This window comes from Marmota marmota, unplaced genomic scaffold, assembly GCF_001458135.2.
Source record: "Marmota marmota marmota unplaced genomic scaffold, marMar, whole genome shotgun sequence".
In the NCBI taxonomy this organism is placed as follows: domain Eukaryota; kingdom Metazoa; phylum Chordata; class Mammalia; order Rodentia; family Sciuridae; genus Marmota; species Marmota marmota.
In genome coordinates, this window is record NW_026000223.1 from 2,470,754 (window position 1) to 2,496,550 (window position 25,797).

General features: G+C 35.4%; 1 protein-coding gene across 18 annotated transcripts in view; it reads left to right on the forward strand.

Moving 5' to 3' along the window:
• Positions 1-25,797, forward strand: part of Nrg1 (neuregulin 1) — a 990,069-nt gene that overhangs the window by 871,819 nt on the left and 92,453 nt on the right. For 3 of the 18 annotated variants that reach the window (XM_048792717.1, XM_015501245.2, XM_048792718.1), the window contains exon 1: positions 179-1,514. The exons of 12 other annotated variants lie outside the window; for them this stretch is intronic. In XM_048792717.1, coding sequence (XP_048648674.1) covers positions 848-1,514 — 667 coding nt within the window. In that variant the 5' untranslated portion in view covers positions 179-847. Of the gene's footprint in view, positions 1-178; positions 1,515-25,797 lie in introns of those variants that run through there. 3 more of the 18 variants (XM_015501243.2, XM_015501242.2, XM_048792708.1) reach the window with 1 other exon arrangement.

A 25,797-nucleotide genomic window follows, 5' to 3' on the forward strand; every position in this document is an offset into this window, starting at 1 on the left:
GAAGCAGAGAGAGAGAGAGAGAGAGAGAGAGAGAGAGAGAGAGAGAGGAGAGAGACAGGACGAGTTTGGGATGAGGGGAAAAAAGAGAAAGAGACTATGAAGAAGGAAGACTGCAGAGGAAGAAAGTGAGCGCTCAAGAAGGACAAAGAGGAGTGGTTGGGGGGTGGGGGTGGAGGCAGGGCGGGGAAGGGAGTTACCGCCCCTCCTGGCCGCAGGCTTTCCTTCAGATCCCTCTGTGATGCTACTGTTTGCAGTGATGCTTGGAGGGCAGGCACCTGCTGCTCTGTAATGATTCAGCCTCTTTCAGCCGTCGCGTTAACACAACAGGATGCTGTTGCTACTGTCACTGCTGCCTCTCCTGCCGCCGCCGCTGCTGCCACCGCCGCTGGTCCTGCTTTTGCTTTTACTTCTCCTGCATGACACTTGTTTTCTTCATCTAAGCAGACACCAGCTTCAGATGCTTGAGGTGAGAAACATGCCTTTCAGTTTGGGCTACTGGTTTACTTAATTAGCCAGCCATCATCGGCTCCGATTCTGTTTTGGCCCCTCCTGACCAGCCGGGATGGTTTGCAGAAGCATTTAAAAGAACTGGAAAAGTGGCCCAGAAACAACAGCTAAAGAATTATTACAATATACTTTTATTTTGTAGTTGCCAGAAGCTTTTCTTTCTTTCTTTTTTCTTTTTTTTTCCTCTATTCTTCCAACTGAACTCCTCTCGCTTTTGATAATGGCCTTGGACTTGGACGACTTATCGATTTCCCCCTCTAAGATGCTGTATCATTTGGTTGGGGGGGGCTCTGCATGGTAATGGACCGTGAGAGAGGCCAGGCCTTCTGGAGGTGAGCCGATGGAGATTTATTCCCCAGACATGTCTGAGGTGCCTCCTGTGAGGTCCTCTAGCCCCTCCACTCAGCTGAGTGCAGACCCATCTCTGGACGGGCTTCCGGCAGCTGAAGACATGCCAGAGACCCAGACTGAAGATGGGAGAACCCCTGGACTTGTGGGCCTGGCCGTGCCCTGCTGTGTGTGCCTGGAAGCCGAGCGCCTGAGAGGTTGCCTCAACTCAGAGAAAATCTGCATTGTCCCCATTCTGGCTTGCCTGGTCAGCCTCTGCCTCTGCATTGCTGGCCTCAAGTGGGTATTTGTGGACAAGATATTTGAGTACGACTCTCCTACTCACCTTGACCCTGGGGGCTTAGGCCAGGACCCTATTATTTCTCTGGATCCAACTGCTGCCTCAGCTGTGTGGGTATCGTCTAAGGCATACACTTCACCTGTCTCTAGGGCTCAATCTGAAACTGAGGTTCAAGTTACAGTGCAAGTTGGCAACACTGCTGGGTCTTCTGAACCTTCAGCAGCACCAACCCCGAAGAATCGTATTTTTGCTTTTTCTTTCCTGCCATCTACTGCACCGCCCTTCCCTTCAACCACTCGGAACCCTGAGGTGAGAACACCCAAGTCAGCAACTCAGCCACAAACAACAGAAACTAATCTCCAAACTGCTCCTAAACTTTGTAAGTAGAGAGACAGAGAGAGAGATGATGGTGATGCATAAAGGGTGGGATGCAGCTTCCAGGAGGTGTTCTCTAGAATCAGCGTGTAGCTGCTTCCTTTCTTCTTGGGTTTTAATTGCATGGTTTTATTGGAGCAAATCATGTGACTCTCATGCTCAGGGTAGTATTGAAGAGATGAGTAAAAGAAAAAAAAAAATGTATAAACTCCTGGTATTAATCAGTTTTCTAACAGCAGCTCCCGCTAGATGGATTGTTAAATCTGGGATTTGGGATTCAAAACTTCAGCATCAGAAGGTCATGCTTGAATTTAAGTTAAATTCAGTTTATCTCTGATGTTTTTAGAAATTAAAACATCAGGCTGTCCTTTATTTTTTAAAAGGAATATAACTTCCATATACCCATGAGCATTATTTGGCATTTTACTTTTCCCAATTTTAAAAGTTGCTCTTCCCCCCCCAGTAGCCCCAAACTGCCTGTTACCTGTCTCCATCTCTTCTTCCTATTCCCTCACCACTTCTCCCCCACCTTTGTGTTATCATTGTTTCTTCCCCAAACTGCAGCAAGTCTGTAGATCTTTATAGTGCTCAGCTCTCCCTAGCCTGACACTATTGCTGTCCCACCCAATTTGTACTTTTGGTTACTAGCACTTATCAGGAGCAGTTTTATTTTGTTCAAGACACATTGCAATTCTGCAGGAAGGGATTTTCCCAGATTAGTTTTGTCTCCTATAATCAGACATTTAAATAGCTTCCTTGGCAGTCATTAAAGTATAAGTTCCATTAGTGAAGTACATCATTTTTTTCAGACATGTGTCATTTTAACCTGCCAGGTTGCAGCAGCCTGTTTAATAACCTGTGAGTGAAGAGACTACGCTCTTAAAACAATTCAGAACAATATAATGCCGTCTGCACTGGGGCATTGCGATAGTTTTATAATGGAAAGTTGAAAGGATGAAACCATGACTAGTCAGATTATTCTAGACATCTACATATAGAAGGGAGGAGTTTTTATAGCTTCCCCCCTTTAATATTTTTACTTTTTTTCTCTATCACTTTTTACCATTGATGAATTTTCACTTACGAGAAAAAAAGTAAAAAAAACAGAGAATTTTTTCCTCAAAAATGTCTTTAAAAATCTTTCAGAGGTAAAAGAGTTGAAGGTAAAGAATCTGTGATGCAATATCCTATCTGTTTTCCCTCTAGATCATAATGAAGACTAAAGAATACCTCCTTCAGACATTGTGTTCAGTATGCAGTAGTGCAGTGTGTTACAGAAAGACAGAGAGAACTTGCTATGTGCTTGAAAAGATTCAAGATCTTTTCACACACACAACATTTTGGTAGCAAAGACTTAAAAAGAAGCTTCTTTTTCCCCCAGATGTAATTAGGAAGACCTTTCTTATGCAGACACTGCTTTGCATCTTTATGGAATCCCTGAAGCATCATTAAAGGTCTGACAGATATCACTGCATTCTCTGCCTCTTCCCACCTGGCAAAGTGACCGGGAAATAATACCCAGATGAAATGACAAGCTATAAAAAGCAAGTGCAGATCCTGCACAGGGAAGCAAAATTCACCGTGAAGACAAGGTTACTTCTTTGTCTTCATAATTTTCAACCTAAGTCTTTAATGAAAATATTCCTGGATCAGTTGAATGAGCCCCTACCCCCGACCCCCTCAAAAAGGATGGTTATTTGTAATCTTTAGCTAAATTCTGTAATTTTGTCATTTGATGAAATCATGCAAAGAAATATGCAGCATATTTTTCTGATCTAGGACCTTGTTAGAAAGTAGTTGTAAAGTTTTAAGAAATTGTTTCAAAGGGAAATTCTTCTAAGTGTTTTAATAGCATGTACATTCCATCTGGTATATCTTTTTCTTTTTCTTTCTTTCCCCCCGCCCCCATGACAGGGCATTGATTTTGTGACATTTGCAATAAGGGGATAAGATTTACTGCTGCCTAAAAGCATCATCGTGGCCAGTTCTGGCCAGATACACAGCTGTAGCATTCTGAAGTCCATCAGAGATAACCAGTCTGGAAAAATAGTTTTCTCCTGAAAACTTAGGAGTAGACAGTTGGTTAACATTTTAAAGCCCATAGGAAACTATGTGGGAAACTGTTATTTTTTTAGACTGGTACCTTAAAAAAATTATGAGTTCATTTTTTTTTTGGGGGGGTAGGGGTTAGTCTAGGCAGCTTTGCTTTCAGAAACTTGTAATTGGTTATTTTTGTTATTTTAAAAGCTTATAGCCATTAAATAAAGGAAAGCAAAAAATATAAAATATTAAAAAGCTTAGAACGGAATTATATTTTTTTACAATTAGGTATTTCTCAGTTGCAGAAAGAACTGGGCCTGTCCTCTCATCATGCATGTTTTTGACATGAACTAAGCTTGTCACGACTTGTATTTTTAAATGACATTATCATATCTGAAACATGCTCTGCCATGGTTTCAGGACTTTATGCTTCCTTTTCCATTTTCCTTCTGTCTCAGCATATTCAGCATATTATACATAGGGCTGTGGCCTTCAAGGTCATGTCTGTTGAGGGCTAATTGATTCTTCTTTATCCTGGAGCCTGAGAGAGTAGAAGAGGGACAATCCTAGTAATTGTGTCTGCTGTGTTAGTCCCCAAACCAATCTATCTCCTTGTATTAGGGTTTCATTTTATAAATACTAGAGTTATTCCCTTCCTCAATGACTCTTGTTAAATTACAACAAGTTTTTTTTTTGTCTTTATTAGACTAAAAAAAGTACAAATCATAGCATTTTAAATTGCCTATAGGTATAATGACTATGTCTGGTTTTCCAAAATTAGTATTTCTTTCATTTTATAATTTTATGTTTTCACTGCATTAATGTATGTGGACATGTAGTTATTATGAAATCTAACATACGACTGGATGAAAATATGTATGTATGTGTAAATATATATATGTATGTGTGTATATATATATGTGTGTGTGTGTGTGTGTGTGTGTGTGTGTATATATATATATATATATATATTATTCTGAAGTTTTTATATGTGTGTTTGGCAATTACAAAGATTATATTGTTGTGATACTAATTAAATTTTTGATTTGCATTGAATCACATAATACTTGGACCATTTTAGAGGAGAGGAGGGTGCTGGGATGAAACCAGGGTTTTGTATATGCTAGGCAAGCACTCTACCACGGAACTATATCCCCAACCCAACTCATTAATTTGTTTTCTTTGGCTAGGCCTTAGAATTTTTCTTACCCTCTTTTTATATGGAAAAGACTGACACTTTTTGGAGGTCGCAAACTTAGACTAAAAATTTTTTAAGAACTGATTGTTTAGAGTATAGCAAGGAAACTGTGGTACCATCTTGAAATAAAATGTTTTCTGGATGGGAAATCCAGCTTGACAATAGACTCTCAGATTCAAGAATATATTGGTATTTTCACCTTGGGCCAAATTTGTTTTGCTTTGTCTTAAATCTTTTTATTAAGTTTCATGGTAAACCATTATTACCACAGTGACAATATGAATTACCACCATGTACAAAAGATCAACATGATTGAACATACCAAAGAGTTTCTTTCCTTTGGTTTCAAAGTACCATTTTAGTTCAAGTTTATCCTTTTCATAGTGCCTCATGATTGTACTTGAAGGAGTTTTGGAAGTGATTTCAAGTAACTTTTCTGCACTTTAAATGTTTGTTTATAGTCTAAAACATTAAAAATTGGAAGGAACTGAAAGATTCTCAATTTGAACTAAATAACTGAAGCAATTAGTAAAATTCTTCTATGAAAAGTCACTAACCTAAAAAATTAAAAGAAATAGAAAATTAGTAGTAGCATACCTTCCAGAATTTAAACACACACACACACACACACAAACACTTTCTCTGGCTCTCTGCTATTTCTTCCTAACATTTTATCCCTGTTACAGAGAGTTAAAGTTAGAGACTAAGTCTAAGTGACTAGCAATTAGACAGGTACTTTAAGTGGGACCACTAGTAAAGTGTGTATAGTTCATATCACCAAAATTAATTTTTTTCTCACCTTCCTGTTTTTCTCTTATTAATTTTTCTGTAGTGGTGGTCTTTTCCCTCTTTATCCAATCAACCATACCATATTCAGCTTGCTTTTGGAAACAGCATGGGTTGCCCAGGGTGAGCTGTTCCCTAATAGATAGCAGATGGCTATATGGCTCACCTCTTTCCTGTACATTCTGCTTCTATTTTTTCCTCCATATTCCTTTGTGATACCCAGATCAGCCTTCTTCCTGTTCTTCCTTCCCAATTATATTTTGAATCTCTCTAATTCTAATTCTTTCTGTTCTAATTATGATTTTCTGGCTTCACATGTCAGTATTTCATTGCATTCTAAGATACCAATGCATCTTCACCTGTCTTTTCACATATAACTTTATTTATTGCATTTTAATACTGACTTGTATTTGCATATGCCACAAAATACAAACAAAAAACAGTCTCCAGCCACCAAAAATATACACCACCTTCTTGTTGGCATGATCAATTTAACTACATGTCCTTCTTTTTTGTTTCCCTTTCTTAGTGTGCTTGATGCAGGTTTCTCTGCTGATTGCTTGTATGCTTATTCATACCAGCATTTATGTGTTCCCAGAAAATCATTAAGTCCTAAGTCATGCAGCTTTGTTCTTCCTCCTTCTCTTGTTCTTTTAATAACACTTCATAGTGTCCTTTTAAAGCATGAAGGAAGAGATATTTTATAGATCAAATAACCAAAGCATTAAAAAGTTATGGCTTGTCTAGAAGTTCCTGAGAACCAAGGCTATAACCCTTGTTCACTGAGTTTATTGAACTTTCTACTAAATCATACATGTCTACTTTTATGCTCATGGCTCCACTTTTATTATTTTTTCTATATGTTACTATTTCATTTTTCTTTTATTATTTCCTGTTTCTCTCCATTCAGCAAAGTACATTAAGTGCCTACTATGTCTCAGGCACTATTCTTAACTGGTTATGTGGTAGTGACAAACTGTAGAGATCATTGCCCTCATGCAGCTTATAGTCTAGTGGAATTTAAGACTCTGGCCACATAACTCACATTGAGATATTTGGCTACTTTTTTAGATATACATATGCCCTCTGTGTTCAGCATCTCTTGTCTGGACCTTCATTTTATTCACTTTTTGTCTCTCCTTGTTCTTCCCTTGGTATATTTTTCTTTCCTTCTGCTAAACACTGGACAGTTGCCCAGCAATGTCATTTATCTTAAAGTGACTAGTCACACCTCTGCTACCAACAATCTGGATAGCCTTGGGTGAATATCTTTCCAGTCCTTTGGGGTACTGTGTGTGTGTATGTGTGTGTGTATGTATTTGCATATGTGTGTGTGGTACTGGAGATTGAATCCAGGGCCTCATGAACCTTAGGCCAACACTTTACTACTGAGCTTTGTCCCCAGCCCTTGGGGCACTCTTAAGGTGGAAAATATATATACATATTTCTAATATGTAAATATTGTAAGATTATTTTCAGGTTCTGAAAAACTAGTAGCTATAAATATCTTTGCTTCGATGTCTTGGTTGTATCTTCTATGTGGTGTTTTGACTTGCTGAACATAAAGATTGTTCAGGTATTCCCAAAATGTTTTAGTTTTATTGTCCAGAGAAAGGCTAGAATGTGCTAGAAAGTTGTTAGTTCTCAAACTGCATAGACACCCACACAGGTTCATGTCGCATTCAAATGAAGACTGATTGATTAGATGTGATGTTAATCCTGAGGATTTCAAAATTCTCTTCTCCCAAGGTACTGCAGTGAATTTGACATCCTGTGTGTGTAAGCATTCAAAATTATTTCTGAAAAATATAATTGATGTCTTATAGTTGTAGAATTGTGTTTGTTGACCATCTTCAGAGATACTTGAGTTACTTCCAAGTAGGGATATGCAGGTCTAGAAAGTGAAGTGACTTCTCAAGGTTACTCTGTCAGTTGGTGGCTATGCTAAAGACTAAGCCCAAAATGATGCTTTGCTTTGCCCTACCCAGCTTTTCTTCTCAAAACCATTTTATAGCATTTATGTGCAAATAGCAAATACTTCTGTAATTTAAACAGTTTTGATTTTTCCCATTTATTAATTTTAACCCTAACTAATAGAACTTTTATCACTCCATTGCAGATGTCTTCTTTGGAAAACAGAATATAACTTCTGATTTTGATTAGTCTAGTATACCCCTCTAGAGACTGGACATCCATCTCTCAATATCATAGTATAGGGGTTAAGTTCTTTAAAGTTTAAACTTTTCTTTCTATTTTTGTTGATGCATTATAATTATACATAACAGTGGGATTTGGCATACATGCATGTAACATAGTTTGGTCAATTTCATTCCCCAATACCTATCCTTTCTCTTTTCTCCTTTTTTACTCTGGTTCCTTCCTCTGCCCTACTGTGCTCTACTGGTCTTCCTTCTATTTGTATGAGATTCCCCCCTCTTTTATGGGAGTTTTTTTTTTGTTTTTTTTTTTAATTAGAAACCATCCCTTTTTATATTTTGAGACAGGGTCTCACTGAGTTCCTTAGGGCCTTGATAGTTTGCAATGATCAAAGTTATCCCAACTAAAATTTGCCACTGTTTAAGCTGGGCACAGTAGTACATGCCTGTAATCCCAGTGGCATGGGAGGCTGAGACAGGAGGATCTCGGGTTCAAATCCAGCAACAGCAAATCACCTAGCAACTCAGTGAGACCCTTTCTCTAAATAAAGTACAAAATAGGGCTGGGTATATGGCTGGGGATATGGTCGAGTGCCCCTGAGTTCTAGCCCCAGTACAAAAAAAAAAAATGCCACTGTTTGAAAATAAATTGGTCCTTTATTCCTAGAAGTATTCAAGCAGTGACACTGTTGGGGGAGTTTGGTCTTCCAAGGAGGTCATTAAGTGTTTTCCCTCTAAAGTCCCTTACAGATCTGGTTCTCTGGTTCTCTCATCTCTTGTCTGCAGGCATTAGCTTTCCAGTTGGGCAGACTTGAATTTAAATCCTGCTTGCCCCAGTTTATGACCTTGAGCAAGTAAGATCATACTTCTGAATCTGTTTCTCATTTATGTGTGATAATGGTAATACACCCGTGAGGCTCTCAAATGAGCTCTTGGAAAGACCCAAGTCCTAGGCCTGAAACATCATTAATACAAAACCAGTACCAACTTTTCCCATTTTTTATTTACCTTTAACTCCTTTCTTCTTCACTTTGTCTTTTGTCTTCTTTGATCTTGACAGTGGTTTTATGTCCAAATTTGGAGAATAAGTTTAGGAGTTTGGGAATCTTATGAAAAACTTAGAAGCAAGCCAAGAGTTGAAGAAGCATCATAGCAAAGCAGAACCTGCAATAGAAACTTAGATCAAACACCAGCTGTGCTCCTGGCCAGCTGTGTGACTCTGAACAAATCACCTCCTCACCACTTGAGATTTAATTTTTACATCCAAACAAATGGGATGTTAATACCTAAAGCTCTTGAGAGATTGTGCTGAGGACAGAACAGTTTGCTCTGTGTGAAAAAATACTTGTTGTTAGGATGGCGCTTAAGAAATACTAATGTCTTTCATTTGTCTCTGTGTCAGAGCTTACATACACATATTTTCACACGTGTTAACATTTCTATGAATAAATTGTAGGGTCCTTTATAATTGGATCAGTTTAGTATGTCTTAGGATAATATAGAACTTTACTAATTACTTTAGCCCTCATGCTTTAAAAAGAGTGATTTTTTACCTCATAAAAATTGGCTAGATTAGCAAACTTATTAGTCTTTGAGTGATTTCCAAAAATCACCCTGCAAGGGACTGGAAGAAAGGTAGAATGATAAGGAGATACTCGTAAAAGAGAAAAACAGAAGTGACTAAAGTTGTGTTTGTTAGGGAAGATTGAAAACAAGCAGTTCAGTTGTAGCACAAAGAAGTAACTTGGCTGGAAAGATCATGAATCCTTAGCATGAATAAAAATTATATTTACATTACTGTTTTTATTATTCCTCTCTGGGATTTCCTGGCCCCAAAAGATCGGAATTAAGGTCTAAGAGGTATATTTAGCATTTAAAAAAAAACATGGAAATAACAGTTTACATAGAATAGTTTTACATAAGCAAAATCAAACAAATTATTTTAATTTAATTAAAAATATAATATTTTATTACATAATAAATGTATATACATGTGTATATTATACACATAATCCATATGCAAAATAATCTAGATAACAGAAAATGATTCGTAATTAATGAATAACATTGGGTATATAAAATTCATTTAAAATATATAAGAAAATACTGTTTATTAGTAGGTTTAGGGAGGAGAGAGGGTATACAGAGTCCTCTGGCCCCAAGTATTGCTGGAAGTTTATAAAAGGTAAAAGAGAAAACAGTGCTGTTGAGGGAGTGGAAAATAATCAGACCTTAAATATATATTAGAAGTTCTGTTCTAATGACTTTAAAGTGAAATCTTATTAGCTAGACTATTGGTCACAACCCCATGAAAAGGAAAAAAAAAATCAGTTCTATTCTGGATATATGCACTTACAGGGCCTTGGTGTTTTTATTGTTCACCTACTGAATTTTCTTAAAGACAGATATAATTTCATAAGAACTTGTCATTTTAAAAAATATATAGGAACAAGCATAGTAAATGTATTTTCATTTATTTTTTAATATAGAGCTACAAATATGTGAGAACTGTGTTTTGGTCACCTTGACTCTTATTACTTCAAGTATAATAGATTTGCTGCAGAAATTGAACTAGGTAATCAATATTGGAGCAATGAGGCAGCCACTCCTAAGGGGGAAATATTTAATAACAATCTAGGGCAGATTTTACCAGGGTCTAGGTTTTCTGATCGTGCAGTAGAAATATGCAGCTAGATCCACTAAAAGTTTGATAAAAAATAATGGATCACTTCCTCAAGTAAAACATTTTTTATTTTGTATCAGGAACAAAGTGTGGCACAACAGGCTTGGTTCACTTTAATTTTTAGCGATATTTACTTGAGTGTTAGAATAAGAAAAGCAATTCAATGAACCAAAATGTAACTTTTTGAACTGCATTTTATATAAAAGTTAATATAGAATCTATTATGGGTGCTAATTCTCTAATATCTAAAAACTCTCCTCTGTAATTTTTTTTATTTCAAAAACTCAATTTAAAATTAAACTGAATATGCATACACACAAATTCATTTGAATTATCAAAGCAGCCCTGAAGACAGTGGTAGTTACCAGTCAAAAGTAAACAAAATTCTTAGACAAATAAACAAACCTAGATCTTTCAAGGCTAACCCCTGTTACCATGGTTGGAATAAGACATTGATATAATGTTTTTTTTTTTTTTCTGAATAGTGCCTCCCCTTTTCTTCCCATTTTTTTCTTTCTTACTATCCCATTAATTTTTCCCCTACTGTTCTTTTATACCCCTCTATTACTTCTTCTCCAGTGATCTCCCTACATGTTCCTCCTCCACATTTGTCTCTCTGATCCTGTTCTGAAACCAGTGTCCCAGAGCACCAGAGTTTATGGAGCAAAAGGCCCAGGCCTGTGGTTTCTCACCACATGGGTTGGGGGAAAGTGACAGAGACCTTTACCACAGACTTGACCATGATTAGCCCAATGACTTCCAATGTCGCCTCTTCCTTTGCTAAGCAGCAGGAAGTTGTTTTATGAAATATGTTAGTGTCACAGCAATAAAAGCTTCATAAATAAATGGCATGATCTAAGGACAGTGGAATTGAGCCCTTGTTAGCATTTGTTTGTAATCCCTTGGTAGAGCTTCCTGGGTCATAATTACTTGCTCTTCTGGGAGTAAAAGGAATCAGTAACCATTGATTGTTACATGATGCTAAGTATTGCCTACAATGCAAATCTTAAGAATGATTAGTAACAGAGTTCAGTGTTATAACTCTAAAGTCTCCTTACTATAATCCTTTAAAGCAAAGTGCATTTTGCAGTTTTTGCCATCAAACAACTCTTACGGTTCTTCCAAAGAAAGAGAAAAAAAACAATGTTACGTAATTGGTAAAGATTTTGGTTGCAAAGAAAATTTTAAAAAAATTAAAATAATGACTTTAATCTTGATGTCCTACTTCTGCAGTGATATAACAGGGAGACATCTAAATTAACACCTGACCAGAAAGTTCAGTTTTGCAGGAATCTGATCCTGTAATTTTAGTTGACTGAGATTAGTGGAAGCTGAGGTATAATGACCTTTATATCTTACTCAGTGAAATGTTTGTGAAAACTTTGGAATCAATACAATAAGACTTTGGCTTCTCAAAATCTTTGGATATTCGCTGTCAAAGATTGTGGAATTTTCTAAATAGCTCATGATTTGTCACCTTGAAACTTCAATTTTATCTTTTAGATTGAAATCTTAATTATCTTTGATGTATATCACTAACATCCTTTTAAGTGGAATTTATTGAATATAGGAGTGTCCTTTTTTAGGACATTGAGTTACATTAGGGATGATAGCCCTTGTACTAGATAGCCCAAGACTAATGTGTATTTTGAATGCATGCTGGGTTATTGCATAATCAAAACTGGAAAGTCAGAGCTATAAGGCATCATAGAGACAATTTAAATGAAACCTTTTATTTTAGCCCAGAGAAATAAGCCCAACCATGGTAAACCTCTTTCCAGAAAGCATACAAAACCAGACAATTTTCATGATGTTTTCAAGTATCCTGTGCTTTTGGTTACACAGTATATATTAATCATAGAGCTTTTCTATAGTTCTTCTACTTATACTTCTGATCTGTGAGATTTACAAATTAAATCTTTTTGTAAATTTGTGCTTTTTGTCAATCAAAATTTAAGCTGGCTGAGCACTTTAATCTGGAGGATAAAATCTCTCTGAGCAAGGCTTTCTCCTTAAGAAAATGCATCAGTCCTGATGACATATTATGTCACTCTTCCTGTGTTCTGGGTCAGCAGAGCTTAAGAATTAGAGGTGAATGATAAATGAAGAGGAAGAATATTACTCAATTCCCATAGTCCTTGGATTTAGAAGGCCTGGGTTTAATTCCCAGATGTTTAATTGTCCATTAGTTATTCCTTTCAGAATATGGAGAATGGGTGTAATAAATCCTTAGACATATCCTCTAATAGGAAATTATTTTGGAACACATGAACACTACTAAATTAGTCATTGTGCTTTATTGGACCTGTTTTGAAATTGATTGTGAAATTTTATGATTCACGAAGTAGAAATTACTTTTATTTCATTTTCATTCCTTAGATACACCATAGTCAATATTTAGAAAGCACTCATTATCTCATAAACTCTTCTCTGATATTTGAGGTTTTCCCACAGAAGGACCCCAGACTTCCTATCCAGAGAGCTCCAGCTGTCTCTTCATCCCCACCCATATGTACCATGTTCTGGCCAACTGGGACTGTACCCTAAATTTTATTTTATTTCTCCTTTCCATCTGTTTGCTCATTCTGTTTCTCTATCATCAATGTTCTTTTCCCATAGTCTATACCTTTCTGAATTCTGCTTAGGCCTCCAGACTCACCCTCTCTCTTAGATGTGGACCCTCTTCTCATAGTTCCCTATGGCATATTGCTTGAGCCTCATGATGGCATTTACTTACATTCTGACTTATGATGTTTTTATTGGCATACTTGCTATTCATAGTAAACTGAAAATTTCCTAAGTTCTAGAGTTATATTTCTCTTATTTTCCTTCCTAAGACAGTGCCAAACCCAATATTTTATATGAAGTGAGTATTCCATTTATCTATTTTTAGAATAATGAGTATACTGACACTCTTACTGTAGGGGAGGACAAAGGAAAGGATATGAAGCTGTATCTTAAATCTCTGACTTTAGTCATTACAAAATTTAGAGACATGATTCTGGACACCTTAATATATTATTTACAAAGTCTGTGTATGTAGCAGCATCATGCATACATTCTCTTAAAAACTTCACATCATGGGACATAAGAGACTTATGTGGATCCATTAAATTAATGTAAATAATGCATTTGGAATAGTACCTGGCTTAGGGGATGATATAAACATGAGTTATCTTTACTATGCATTTTTTGAAATTAAATTTCACTTCTTTGATCTCAGATTTGATACTTTGCTATTACTGTAACAGATGGGAAGAAAGGAACAGGATCTCCAAGACATATCAACAGGGATGTGGAGATGCTGCCATATTGGTTTAGGTTGCTGTTGTGGTTTCTCTTGTGTGTGATTTGTGTTACTGTCATATCTGCATTTTTCTCAGGAGTGAAGAGGGCAAAGTGTACCCGTCAATCAGAGAGTTTAGATGGTCTGAAACAGAAAGCTGCCCTCACTTGCAAGATGCCATCTGTTGATACTGATGTGGACAATCGTTTGCCTGTATACATACCTAAATTTATTGCTGTGAATTCCCACTGTCATAAAACGGTGGGAAAGTTCAGGAGACAAATGACTCCTCTTACTTGTTCAAGAGCAATTGCAGAATCTTTGAATTTCATCATGCTCTCACTTTCACAAGACAGAAATCTCATTATCCAGATATACTCAAAAAATTAATGAGATGATTGGTGCTGTCAGTGATGATAATGATTTGGAAGTATCTGAATTTTATTAAATAAGATCACAGGAGAACCATTAGCATTTAAAGACATAGGAGATCTTATAGATAAGTTGGTCAAAACATTTTACTGTACTCATGAGGAAACCAAGATCCAGAAATATAAAATAGTGAAGTCTTAACTTATATACTTACATAGAGAAACAGAAATTCATTAAAAAAAATGGGGATGGTACCTAATTTAGTGTTTTCCTTAATATTCCATGCTGCTTCCTATAAATCATATTATTTTTTTGTTAAAGCTGGAAGGAATTTATTTTTCCCTATCATTCCATGTTTTTTGAGTACCTGCTAAATAAACTTTGTTCCTGGTAAACTTTTTCCCCTAAATACCTTTACCTATAAAGAGATAAAACCAACAGAAGAATAATAAATAAGGAAATCATGTGCTATTTTAGAAGGTGGGTATATCATATGGGAAAAAATAGCAAATGTAAGATGGTCACAGCACTGAGAGAGGAACATGGCCATCTTGCACAAAATATTCCACGTAGGCTGCAGCAAAGCTAATAGCTAATAAAAGATGTGAAAAAAGTAAGGTAATTAACCATGTGGATTGTGGAAGGAGAATGTTCTATCCAGGGGACAAACCAGGGCAAAACCCTAAGGGGACTTAGCTGCATGCCTGGGCAGGCAGGAAGAAACAGAAGGCCACTGTGGCTTGAGTGTAGAGAAGGAAGGAGAGGGGCTTAAGAGATTTTCCAGAACTCCAGACTGGGTGAAGCCTCCTTCTCTAATCAAGGTAGTGGCTGCATATTCCTACAAATACAGATACTCGGCTCATGCTGTGCCTGCAGTCTCTTTACATCCCTCTCCTCTGCATCCCAACTCCAGCCCACTCTGCAAGGTCTCATTCAGGTTCCAATCTCCTTCAGAGACATTTCCTATGCACTGTGTCTGTCATTATACTTTCCTCCTTAGTCTCTATTCCAGCAACCTGTATGGCCTTTAATACTTCTCCATATACTTAAACATTATCCTCCTATATAGTTATTTGCTTTGGTGGTGTATGCTTTATACCCTCAGAGAACTTGTAAGGCACGTTTTTCTTTACTTCTCCATACTTGTTAAACACTTCTACTTACAAAGCTCTGGATTCAGACTAGTAGGACTGAGAGAGACTGCCAGTTTCTATCCTCTTAAGAGTTTGGTCTAGTCAAAGGTAAAATACTTGTATGTGAGGAGGATGGAGAGTTAATGTTTAAGAAGCTTCAGGCATAAGAAAGCTAATGGCTAAGGAGGAATGAAATCAGAGGCATCATCATAAAGGATGGTATTAAGAAGTGGAAAGTGGGTCTTGAAAGATTTATGTGATTCTGATGGGGGTGTGTTGTTTCATGTGGAAGAAAATGCAAAGCTTGTTAGGTACATAGTGAATAGACCTGTTTGATCAGTATGAGGGAATTTGTTGATAGCTGACATTTACTAAGCATGCATTGTGTGCTCTGTGCTTTATATGTATTATCTAATCTTCATAGAAAACCATGAGCTAGGTATATGGTTATCCCTCTCTAAGATAAAGCTGATAAAGAAAAAAAATGGATAGTACCAACATCAAAATAATATTAGGGTAATGATGATTGTTTGGGTGATAATCTGACTGGTGCAAGAGGAAGCAGGAAGTAAAGCATGGGTAAAATATGATAAAATAGGAAACCCTCAGGACTAATTGAATGTGGGGAAGGAAGGAAATGATTCTGCACATATTAGAGATTCAGCGGTTGTTGAATTAATTTATCTCTGAATGACAACATCATACATTTATTCAATATGTACATATTGGAGTCTACTAAGTATTTATGTATTTATTAATGTACAGAATTGGTAGATTTATGATAGGAAATCACTTACATTTCAGTCTTCAGGAAATATTCATTTCTAACCTCTTCCTGATGGAACCACTCTAATATTAACTGTTCTTCCCCTGATATCACATAAAAATTAAAACTGATAAAATACAGAATCTAAAGACTTGTTTACTTTTTGATATCATTTATTATTGCTAATAAATAATCCTTTTAGGATGTATATCCCCTTGAATACACTAAGATGGAAATTACACAGTATGTTAAAATACACAGTTTCAGCATAGTATAACATACTATTTACTATTATATTCTTTATGTATTTGTGCTATGTGTGAATTCTCAAGTTTTTGATTATATAATTCTTACAAAAAGAAGGTAAAAAATTCCTCCTACAAAATCATTATTGTTTTTTCTCTATTCACAGAATATTAAAACAAAATTATATATTAAATTCCATAAGGTAGTTCATTCAAAATGTTCAAAATATGAATTCTGAAGTGCAGCAGTTAATGTAAGATGTGGGCAGACTATTAATAATGGTCTTCTCAATTTGTAGCTCTTTCATCCATATAATTTTAGTGATATATGTACTATGTTCTACAGAAAGGAATATTTCAAGATTAAAGAGGCAGTCAATATGTGGATATATATTTTTAGCTTTTCAAAGCTAGAAAGTGAAATGATGCAATATAATTTCTACTTGCACTATTCAAAAACAAGCCATTGATACTGGAGACAGATTAAACATACATGGCTGTATATGTAAATGACATTAAAGGAAAATAATGAACATTTTCTTATTTAGCTATATATTTAAAACAGTGATCCTTAGTATTATTAACAAGTTATTTTTAGAATCAGAATTTTAAAAGTGTAGTAAAGATCTCTCTGATTATTAAAACAATGTGTAAAAGACACTCCCTAGCAGAATCAATATTGTGTGCTCAGATGAATGTGGGGCAAAGATCACAGACCTGATTGTGTTTTAACATTTTAGAGTCTGCACTCTTGTGTCCTGCTTCCAGGGGAAGAAATGGAAATTACCAGTAACTCCCAAGAGAAAAAGCCCCTCCAGAGATAATACATGAAAAGGTTCAATTTAGATCTACAGACTTTGTCCTTACATTTTCCAGCTGGTAAATAGAAGCAATATCTTTGTATTTTTTTCAAGAGGTAAAAGGGAGGAGATAGGAGAAGGAGAAACTGGTTCCTTGAAGTGAAGGAACCTGTAAAGTGAAGTTCAGTAATGTTAAGTATATTTATGTTGTTATGAAGAGGTCTTCATAACTTTTTAAAATTACTGATCTGAAACTCTCTACCCAATGAACAACTTCCCATTTCCCCCACCCTTCAGTCTTGGGCAGTCAGCATCCTGCTGAGTGTTTCTATAGATTTGACTACTTTAGATACCTTACATAAGTGGAATCATATAGTGTTCAGTTTATCTCACACGGAATGATGCCCAAGAGGTTCCTGTGGGTTACAGCGAGTGTTAGGATGTCATACCTCTGTAAAACTATCCATTTGTCCACATTGGTGTTCTTTCTACTTTGGGGGGTATTGTGAATTAATACTGTTATGAACATAGGTATAACTTCCTACTTTTTGTTCATCTAGGATGTGAAAGTTAAACCAATGTCATCCCTTTTCTGTGAATTCAAATATGTGAAAAAGAATATTTCACAAGAAAATATCCCAATAAGCTGACTTTCTTTATCATATATTAACAATTCCTCTGGTAAAACCTTGCTTCTGATAATACTGTGGATTTGTGAAGATTAAGTACTTGCTAGAAAGTTGCTTTTAACTAGAGCAGAGACTCTGAATTCACTTGTTTCTTCTTTGCTTCCCCTTTTGATCATGTGTAAGATCTCTTATCCTCGCTCCTTAAAATTGGTTGGTTGACTTTGATTACTGACATACACAGAGTGTTTCAAACAGGTTATCACTTCTAAAGTGCAGTTGTCTTCTTATTATATAAAGGATCTCATGACAGTTTTCTATGGATGATCAGAAAGCAAGGACTACTATGCTGGTCATTTAAAATGTGAGGTCTTAGTTAAAGGTCCCTGTATCCCCTTTCAACCATTTAATCCCCAGGAAAGTTGTAACTGAGAAAAGGAGATTCATTATGCTCTGCATTGTTAATAGACTGTCTTCTTCAACTATACTCCTGGAAATCAGCAGTTTGGATCACTAGTGTGTCTCAGCAGGAAAAATTATGAGTGTAGGTGATTGAAGCATCAGGGTTATGTTGGCCTTGGCTCTGTGCTCACTAGGACTGAAATTGTGGAAGGAGGTTTCCTAACTAGAAAGATTCCTGGATGACTAATGCTACCACACAGACTTCACCCAGTCTATTAGAACCATTTTTGTGTCATGTGTGTGAGAGATAGATGAAATTCCCAGATCATATTCAGCATAGTTAATTACACCAAGTATTATTCTAATGTTTTATTTGTTTTGTAGTTTCCAGGGTAAAACATTAGTATTGCTTTTAATTTCAGTTCTCTAAGATTCCTGTTGTTCTGAGGAAATAGGAGGAGTCTGCCTCTCTACAAGCATTGCTGACTCTAACAAGTCTACCACTGGTTTAGAAACAAAAAAGAAAAATATCTTATATATTATTTTTGTTTTATAATCAATGTGAACCCAACTTCTGCTAGCAACTGTAAGTTCTTTTCTTCTGTCTCTTATTTAATAACTATTTTTTCTTTGGGTTGTACATCAGAGAATCTTTTCCTTAATATTTCTAGACAGAGAATGTTCTCTTAAATATAAGAAAAATTGTAAAGAAAGCATCTTAACTTGGTGAGGCAGGATATACCCTGATATATATATATATAGATAGATAGATAGTCAAGTGATATTGACAACCAATTCTTTCTTAATGCTATTTACTTAAGCCTCAAATCATCCCTGCTTTCATACTGCTTACCTCAAATCATTCTAGATGTTCATTATCCATTTCTCATTCATGGTAAGGATAGGCTTGATAAAAGGCCCACAGGAAAATTAAGGTAAAAATGCAAATAGCAAAGTTAGAATAAGTCATGTATAACTTGATGTTTTGATCTAATTATGTTAATTTGGACTAATTCATAGTGTATCAGGTAAGTTAAATCTTTGGCAGATGTTTTTTGCTTTTTATATTTTTTTGCTGATGTCCACTTCAACTCTCCCATCTGTGGCCCTGGGACCCAAAAGAAAATAGCAAGAGTTCTGTAGCGTAGTAAATCCCACAATCTGTAAATACAGAAATCTTTTCATGTGGAGATCATCAAAAGAAAATAACGAAGAGTGTTAAACACTAGATCTATTTTGAATTGTTCAGGATGTTTAAAATCCACTGGCTAACTGTGTCTAGAAAGAAGTAGATCAGATAAGTGAGTTCGGATTGGAGTCTGGTATTTGGAGGTAAGCAGCTTTTCTCTGCTGTGTACTGACATTTAAGTTAATAGAGTGATTTCTAATGGATTTCTTTAAAATATTACAGTTCAACTGACATTTGGTTAAAAAGTATTTCATTACCTCGTTTGGAGAAATGATTGGGGTAGGTCAGGGCTTTTAAAATCTGTAGTTTTAACTCATGGCATGTACTAAAACACTGAACTGTGATTTTCCTCAGTTGATTGAACCTGAAGTTTGCATGTGAAAATCATCTTTATTCTTATTCTTATATTCATTAAAGGGGGTTGGAAAAGTGAAAACTTGCAAAAGAAAAAAAATGACACAACACAGTCTATTGTCTCTCATTCCTATCTCATTTACCAAATTGCTTTTTAATTCTGCATTTACCAAATTGCCATCTAGCTGTATATTTAATTTCCTATCTTGTCTTTTAAAATTTAGCTTAAGAAGATGAGCATTTTTATGACATTCAATGTTGAGACACCTAAAATTTTTATATTGGATTTCTCTTGATTTTAAAGAATTTTCTTTTTTAATTAAAACATATTTTGGAAGCTCTTTCTCTTTTCCTCCACTGTACTCATTGTGCCACAGGACTCTTAGATAAACTTGAACCCCTTTGGTCATTTGGTCAGGTGTGAATAGGGCTTGAGGTGAAGGGGTTTCAAGGTTACATTCAAATTAGTTTGAAGAAAAAGGGGAAAGGAAGGTTTAGAAACAGCAAATTCATTAAATTTTGAGGCAATGACAAGTGCTTCCACACATAATTTCTAACTTGTCCATTCTTTTATTCTTCAGCAAGCTCCTCAGACCTCTCCTGCCTCTGTGTGCTTCAAAGAGAATGGTAGGCTGGAAGGGCTGCTAATAATACTTGGGGACTTACTCTATTCCACCCCTCTTCACTCATCTGCCCCTTATTTAAACTTTGGGATCTATGGAATCCAGGAAGGATAGTGCTATAGTTTGGATCATAAATGTCTCTCAAATGCCCATGGGTTAAAATCTTGGTCACCACTGTGGTGCTATCCCATTTGCTAGGAAGCTTTGTTATTTAATTGTTGTTCCTTCTCTCAAGAGCTCTGTTCAATTGGGTTTATTCTTATGCTGCTTTATTCTTTGGAAATATAAAAAATATATATTCTCCTTGATTTTTTTTTCCAATTTAACTTTTGGACTAATGGATATTAGAAGGGAGCTCAGTGACAAAGGCCAGGGGTTGTTTTGCTTTTCCCTACCTCTTCCTTTGTTCATCTCTCATCTTATTATGACATTCTCTTTCAGATTCCTTCTGCTTTTTAGCAGGATTGACATGTGGGGCCTGACCCGGAAAGGCAAAGGCTGATTTGATTAGGGATGTCTTTGTTCCAGGTATCTTGCATCAGAGAGCCATTGTGACAAATAAGAGGAGTGGAGTATGGTTTCCTGGGGATAATTTTTGGTCTGTACTACAGGGAAAACCTTGCCTTAATTAATTAAAGCTGCGATGGAGTACATGAAATAATAGTCATTTTCATAACCAACAAGATGATTTTGATTTTAAAGTGCTTTAAAAAATATTGAGCAGCACACACACACACACACACACACACAATTTTACAATTTGTTACTATCTTTCTTTTGTTTCATTGTTAAAATGTGAGTATTTAAATATAAAGAAAATCCTGGAAGCAGAAACTAATACAGTTACATATCATGGACTCCTAAAAGATGAGTGTTTTAAGATGGTATCCCCTGAACTATCTCCATGAATAAATTTAAAGGGCTTTGATTTAGACTACAATTTGATTAGTAAATTCAAAAACAAACTAGTATGACCTAGAAATTTATGTGAACACAAGGTTATCATATACATTTTAAGTGAAAAGAAGGGCATTGGTTTCCTCATTATTTTTCCAAATGCCTTTTTGTTTCTAAATTGTACTTTATAGAGATATTTGTTGTTGTTGTTGTTATTCTTGTTGTGTGTGTGTTTTAATTACTCCTCTGCTTGCCTTGAAACTCCAGCGATTTTTTCTGACCCATTTTTCCAATGTGATTTTTCATCTTGTTTTTTTTTTATTGTAAAGCATTTTTGTACACTACTTCTGACGTCTTTGTCTTTATATATTTATTTTATCACTTTGCTGTTCTTTCTCTGTTCCTTAATTTGGAGAAAACATGACACCAAGAGATACTGGAACCCCCAAATTTTAGTTTAGAGAAATTCATCTACATTTATGTTTCTGTTTATAATAGCAAGATTCTAAGCTAAAATCAAATACCCACTATTTATTGGTTAACTAAGTTATAATAGACTGTAGAATGGATATTTTGTAGCAAAAAAAAAATTTATCTAAGTATACAGCAGATGACCATGGTAAGCTTTTTTAAAGTAGAAAGTTTCTTTTGTAGGCATAGTATCTTTTAAGATTTAAAAACAAAACAAACAAAAAAAAAACCTTGCAACATCGACCTTCACCAAACTATTATATTAGTCTCATTAAAGTAACAGTCACAGCTGTTGTTGTTGTTGTTATGGTCTAAGAGTCAGAGGTTTTTAGCCCAGGGAAAGTAGTGAAAAGATCTGGCAGAGTGCTCAGGTTTCACTGGTGCTCATCTATCCCCCTTGTCCTGGGTTATGGATATAAGGAAGTCTTAATTTCTTCTTTTTTAAAACAAGCTACAAATGATAAAGTACTTATTTGTTTAAAGAAATAAGAATGTGCAAATTATCCACACTTAATTGAAAGGTTAAAATTGAATTCTGCTTAAGCATAAGCATTTAGTACCAACCATAATATCTACATATAGAATTAAAACAAAAACCAAAACGTATCTTTCCAACTGTGTCAGACCACAGAGCAATTTATATTAAAGCAGTTAGATGATTCCACCAACTGAACAAATATTGCCCAACAAATAATGTGCTATATTGATTTGACAATATAGCACACTATGTAAAATCAAGTATTTCATAGATTTCTATTAAATTTTTATAATAGTAGGTGTAGAACTATTATAACAAGGATTAGATGATAAAATTTATACATCGGTTGATCAAGTAAGACGTCTTCAAGTATAGTCATAATCGAATCTGATATTCTGAAGCCTTATAGTTTATCTATAGTTGAATAGATTAAATATTTGTACAGGAGATGATAGTACATAAACAATTTTAAAAATGTGTCTGTTTTGCATATCTCCCTCTTCCACTGTTTACACTTCTAGCATTTCCTTTTGACTGGTTGGAAGAATAAATAGCAAGTTATAATCTTAAATTATGACTCTTAAAACTAGCTACAAATGATAAAGTACTTATTTGTTTAAAGAAATAAGAATGTGCAAAGTGGAAAGTGGATTTTAAAAGAAGTTTAAATGCAAACTCATAAGTCATATATTTTTTCCCATGTAATTATGTTCTACCTAGAGGTAGCAGTCAAACATCTATGGGAAAAGATTACTCTAGGCTGACTGCTACAGTGAATTTGTGACTTTGCACTATGACAGTTTCTGCATTGCTCCACATTTCCAAGGACCCCTGGAATCCTGAAATGACTTGGAGGTTTCCTGTTTCAAAATTAAAGTTATTTGATACTGCCTCAGAATGGCACTTGAGCTGACTGCCATTATCCACTGTCCCAAGAGATCAGATGCAACCTTTTCCTTATAAATTTAGGGTTCTTTATGTGACGGGAAAAAATGCTATAATGTTTCTTTCATGGGGCTAAAATTTACTGGATTATCATGAAAAATTGAATAAAGCAAAATTGACTCCTTTTAAGGCATTTTACCCATGTCCGATTCCAACTTCATTGTAATATACAGGAACAAAATGTATTTCAATGAGAACATCTATTATTTACCTGTTACTAATTCTCTACAGGTAGCATAGAAAAGCTAAGTATAATTTTATGTATATGTTTGTCTTAGTAGTACAGTACAGTTTAATTTCATAACTTAGGAATTACTATTTTAACACATAAGTATTTACTAAAACTATCCAATATTGTATTATGAAACCTGTAATTATTTAAATTCCAAGACATGAGCAGAAAGTAAAGAGTAGTGTTTAAAAAAATCTAAGAAAGCACAATTGAAGCTCATTAGTCAAACTAAAAACTCATGAAATTTCTCACCTGAATCTTTTCCACAGTGAGCAATTTTAGAGAACATTTAAGGAAAACAATAAGTGGAGATGGACAGCAATAATTGTAAATGTGTTGTTTAAAGACTCCTTGACTAAATTGGCAAATGTGAGACAATTTCATTCAAACCATAGTAAATTGTTCTCTGATGCTCCTTTTTTGAGCAGTTGATACAATAGCAAAGTAATATATATCCAGAAAATATATACAAGGCAAAGTATCTGAACATTACACTGAATGTAGCATTTTGAATACATGCCTTTCAGACTTCATGACAAATAAAATTTTAAGAGGAAAATACTTTAATTCAGTTTCTTAGAATTACAGAAATTACAGATGGTATCGTTTGTGTTATATATGGTTATATAACATAGTATAAATGGTTACTTTCCCTTCCCCCATGCTGGAATTTTAATGGTAATGAAACTAAAACCAGAAATGTTGAGTGGTGTGCCCTGGATCCCTCTAAGAGAGAGTGACAAATTTTAATGGAGCCCAAGCCTCTTTCTCAATCTGGTACTTTGTCTGCTAGTCTGTTACTTCTCTTTTGTGTTTGTGAGCCAAATATACCATATCAGTTGGCTTTTTTGTTTTATAAAATATCACTGCAAAAAAGTAAGTGATGGTTTCATGCTTGGCACTCACTCTGTGCTTTGCACTAGTTCAGGAAATGTGGTGACAGACTGGGTACAGGGGTGCATGCCTGTACTCCCAGCAACTCCAGGGGCTAAGACAGGAAAATCACAAGTTTGAATTCAGCCTCAGCCATTTAGTAAGGCCTTAAGCAACTTAGCAAGACCTGTCTCAAAATAAAAAATAAAAAAGTGTTGGGGATGTGGCTCAGTAGTAAAGCACTCCTGGATTCAATCCCAGTATAACAATCACCCCCCAAAAAATGTGATGAGAGGGGAATGGGCTTCGTGGTATTGCATTGGACACTGTGCAAATTCGTATCAGCAGACATAAAAAAGAGCAGGAGCACATACATATATGTTGTGCATAGAAATTACTCTTTAGTGTCCTTCTTGCTACCAACCAAAACCAAGCTGATTTTTCCTTGAGAATTTTTAATTCGATCTGCTTCTTTTGTTCACTAACAAACAACACTTCCATAACAAGCACACACCTGATTATTTGCACAAGATTTTTTAAAAATTATAACTGGATGTTAATACTCCTTACACATTAATTGAAAGAACCACTTCTGTGGCTGTTCTCAGGCTAATTACTCAGGCTTGAATATGGGTAGTTGACATGTCCACAGATAAATTTCTTGATTTTATTCAAAAAGTGAAATGTTAAATTCAATTTTGAGTTGTCTGAGTTTTATCATTTCTATTTAGCTGCAAGACATCGATTCAATCTTTAGTAGGACAACAGCATATTATAAAACTGTGTGTTTTGTTTTTTCTTTTCTTTTGGAGGAAGGTGTTGGGGATTGAATCCAGGACCTCAACTGAGCATGCTAAGCATTCCCTTTTCCACTGACCAACAGTCTTAGCTCTAGAACTACCTTAAAGAGGGAATAATATAGATAAATGAATGTCTGCTTGGCATGGGATTGTGTAGGGGTTCTCTGAGTGAGGGGGAGAGAGAAATATTATAATAAAGGCAATTATAATGCAGCTTTTAAAGAAGGTAAATATATGATGAATGGAATGTAGTAGTGTAATGATTATTTGATGAATTAAACACCATACTGTTGCATATATAATACTTGAATTAATTTATGATACTAATTGACCTTGCATGAATTTATTAAGTCAAAAAATTTTTAGTCATTCTGTATTCAAATGATAATAAATCAAGAGAATCAGGAACACTTGCATACTTTGCCAACTCATCACTAACTTATTTGAGCAATGCACCTGAGTTCATGATACTAATAATAATTAATACAATTAATAATAGCAATTATTATTTTAACAGTCATAATAGGTCAATGGTGCAGTGTATACCAATGTTGCAACATAGCCAAGTGCATCTACCTTTTCTGGGATTTTAATGGCTATATAACAGGTAATACCTGGTTATGCAAAAAATCAGCGACTCCTGCTCTTTTAATGAAATTGCATCAATGTTTTGAGGAAAGTACCAAGGGAAGATATATGGGGACTTGTTCCTGAGATGTCAGTCACCATGGACCACAACCAGGGAAGCTGGTTCATTTCAGAAGGTGGGTTGTATGACATTTTGCTTTCCAGCTGCCCCCTTCTACAGCAAACTTACTGCCCCTTGGGTTGTCTTTCTCAAAATAATGTTCTGTGTTTCTTTAAAGGACAGAAGTTTGTAAACTTTGGTTTTAGTTCCAAACCTCTGTCCCTGTGTACTGATCTTGCAACTT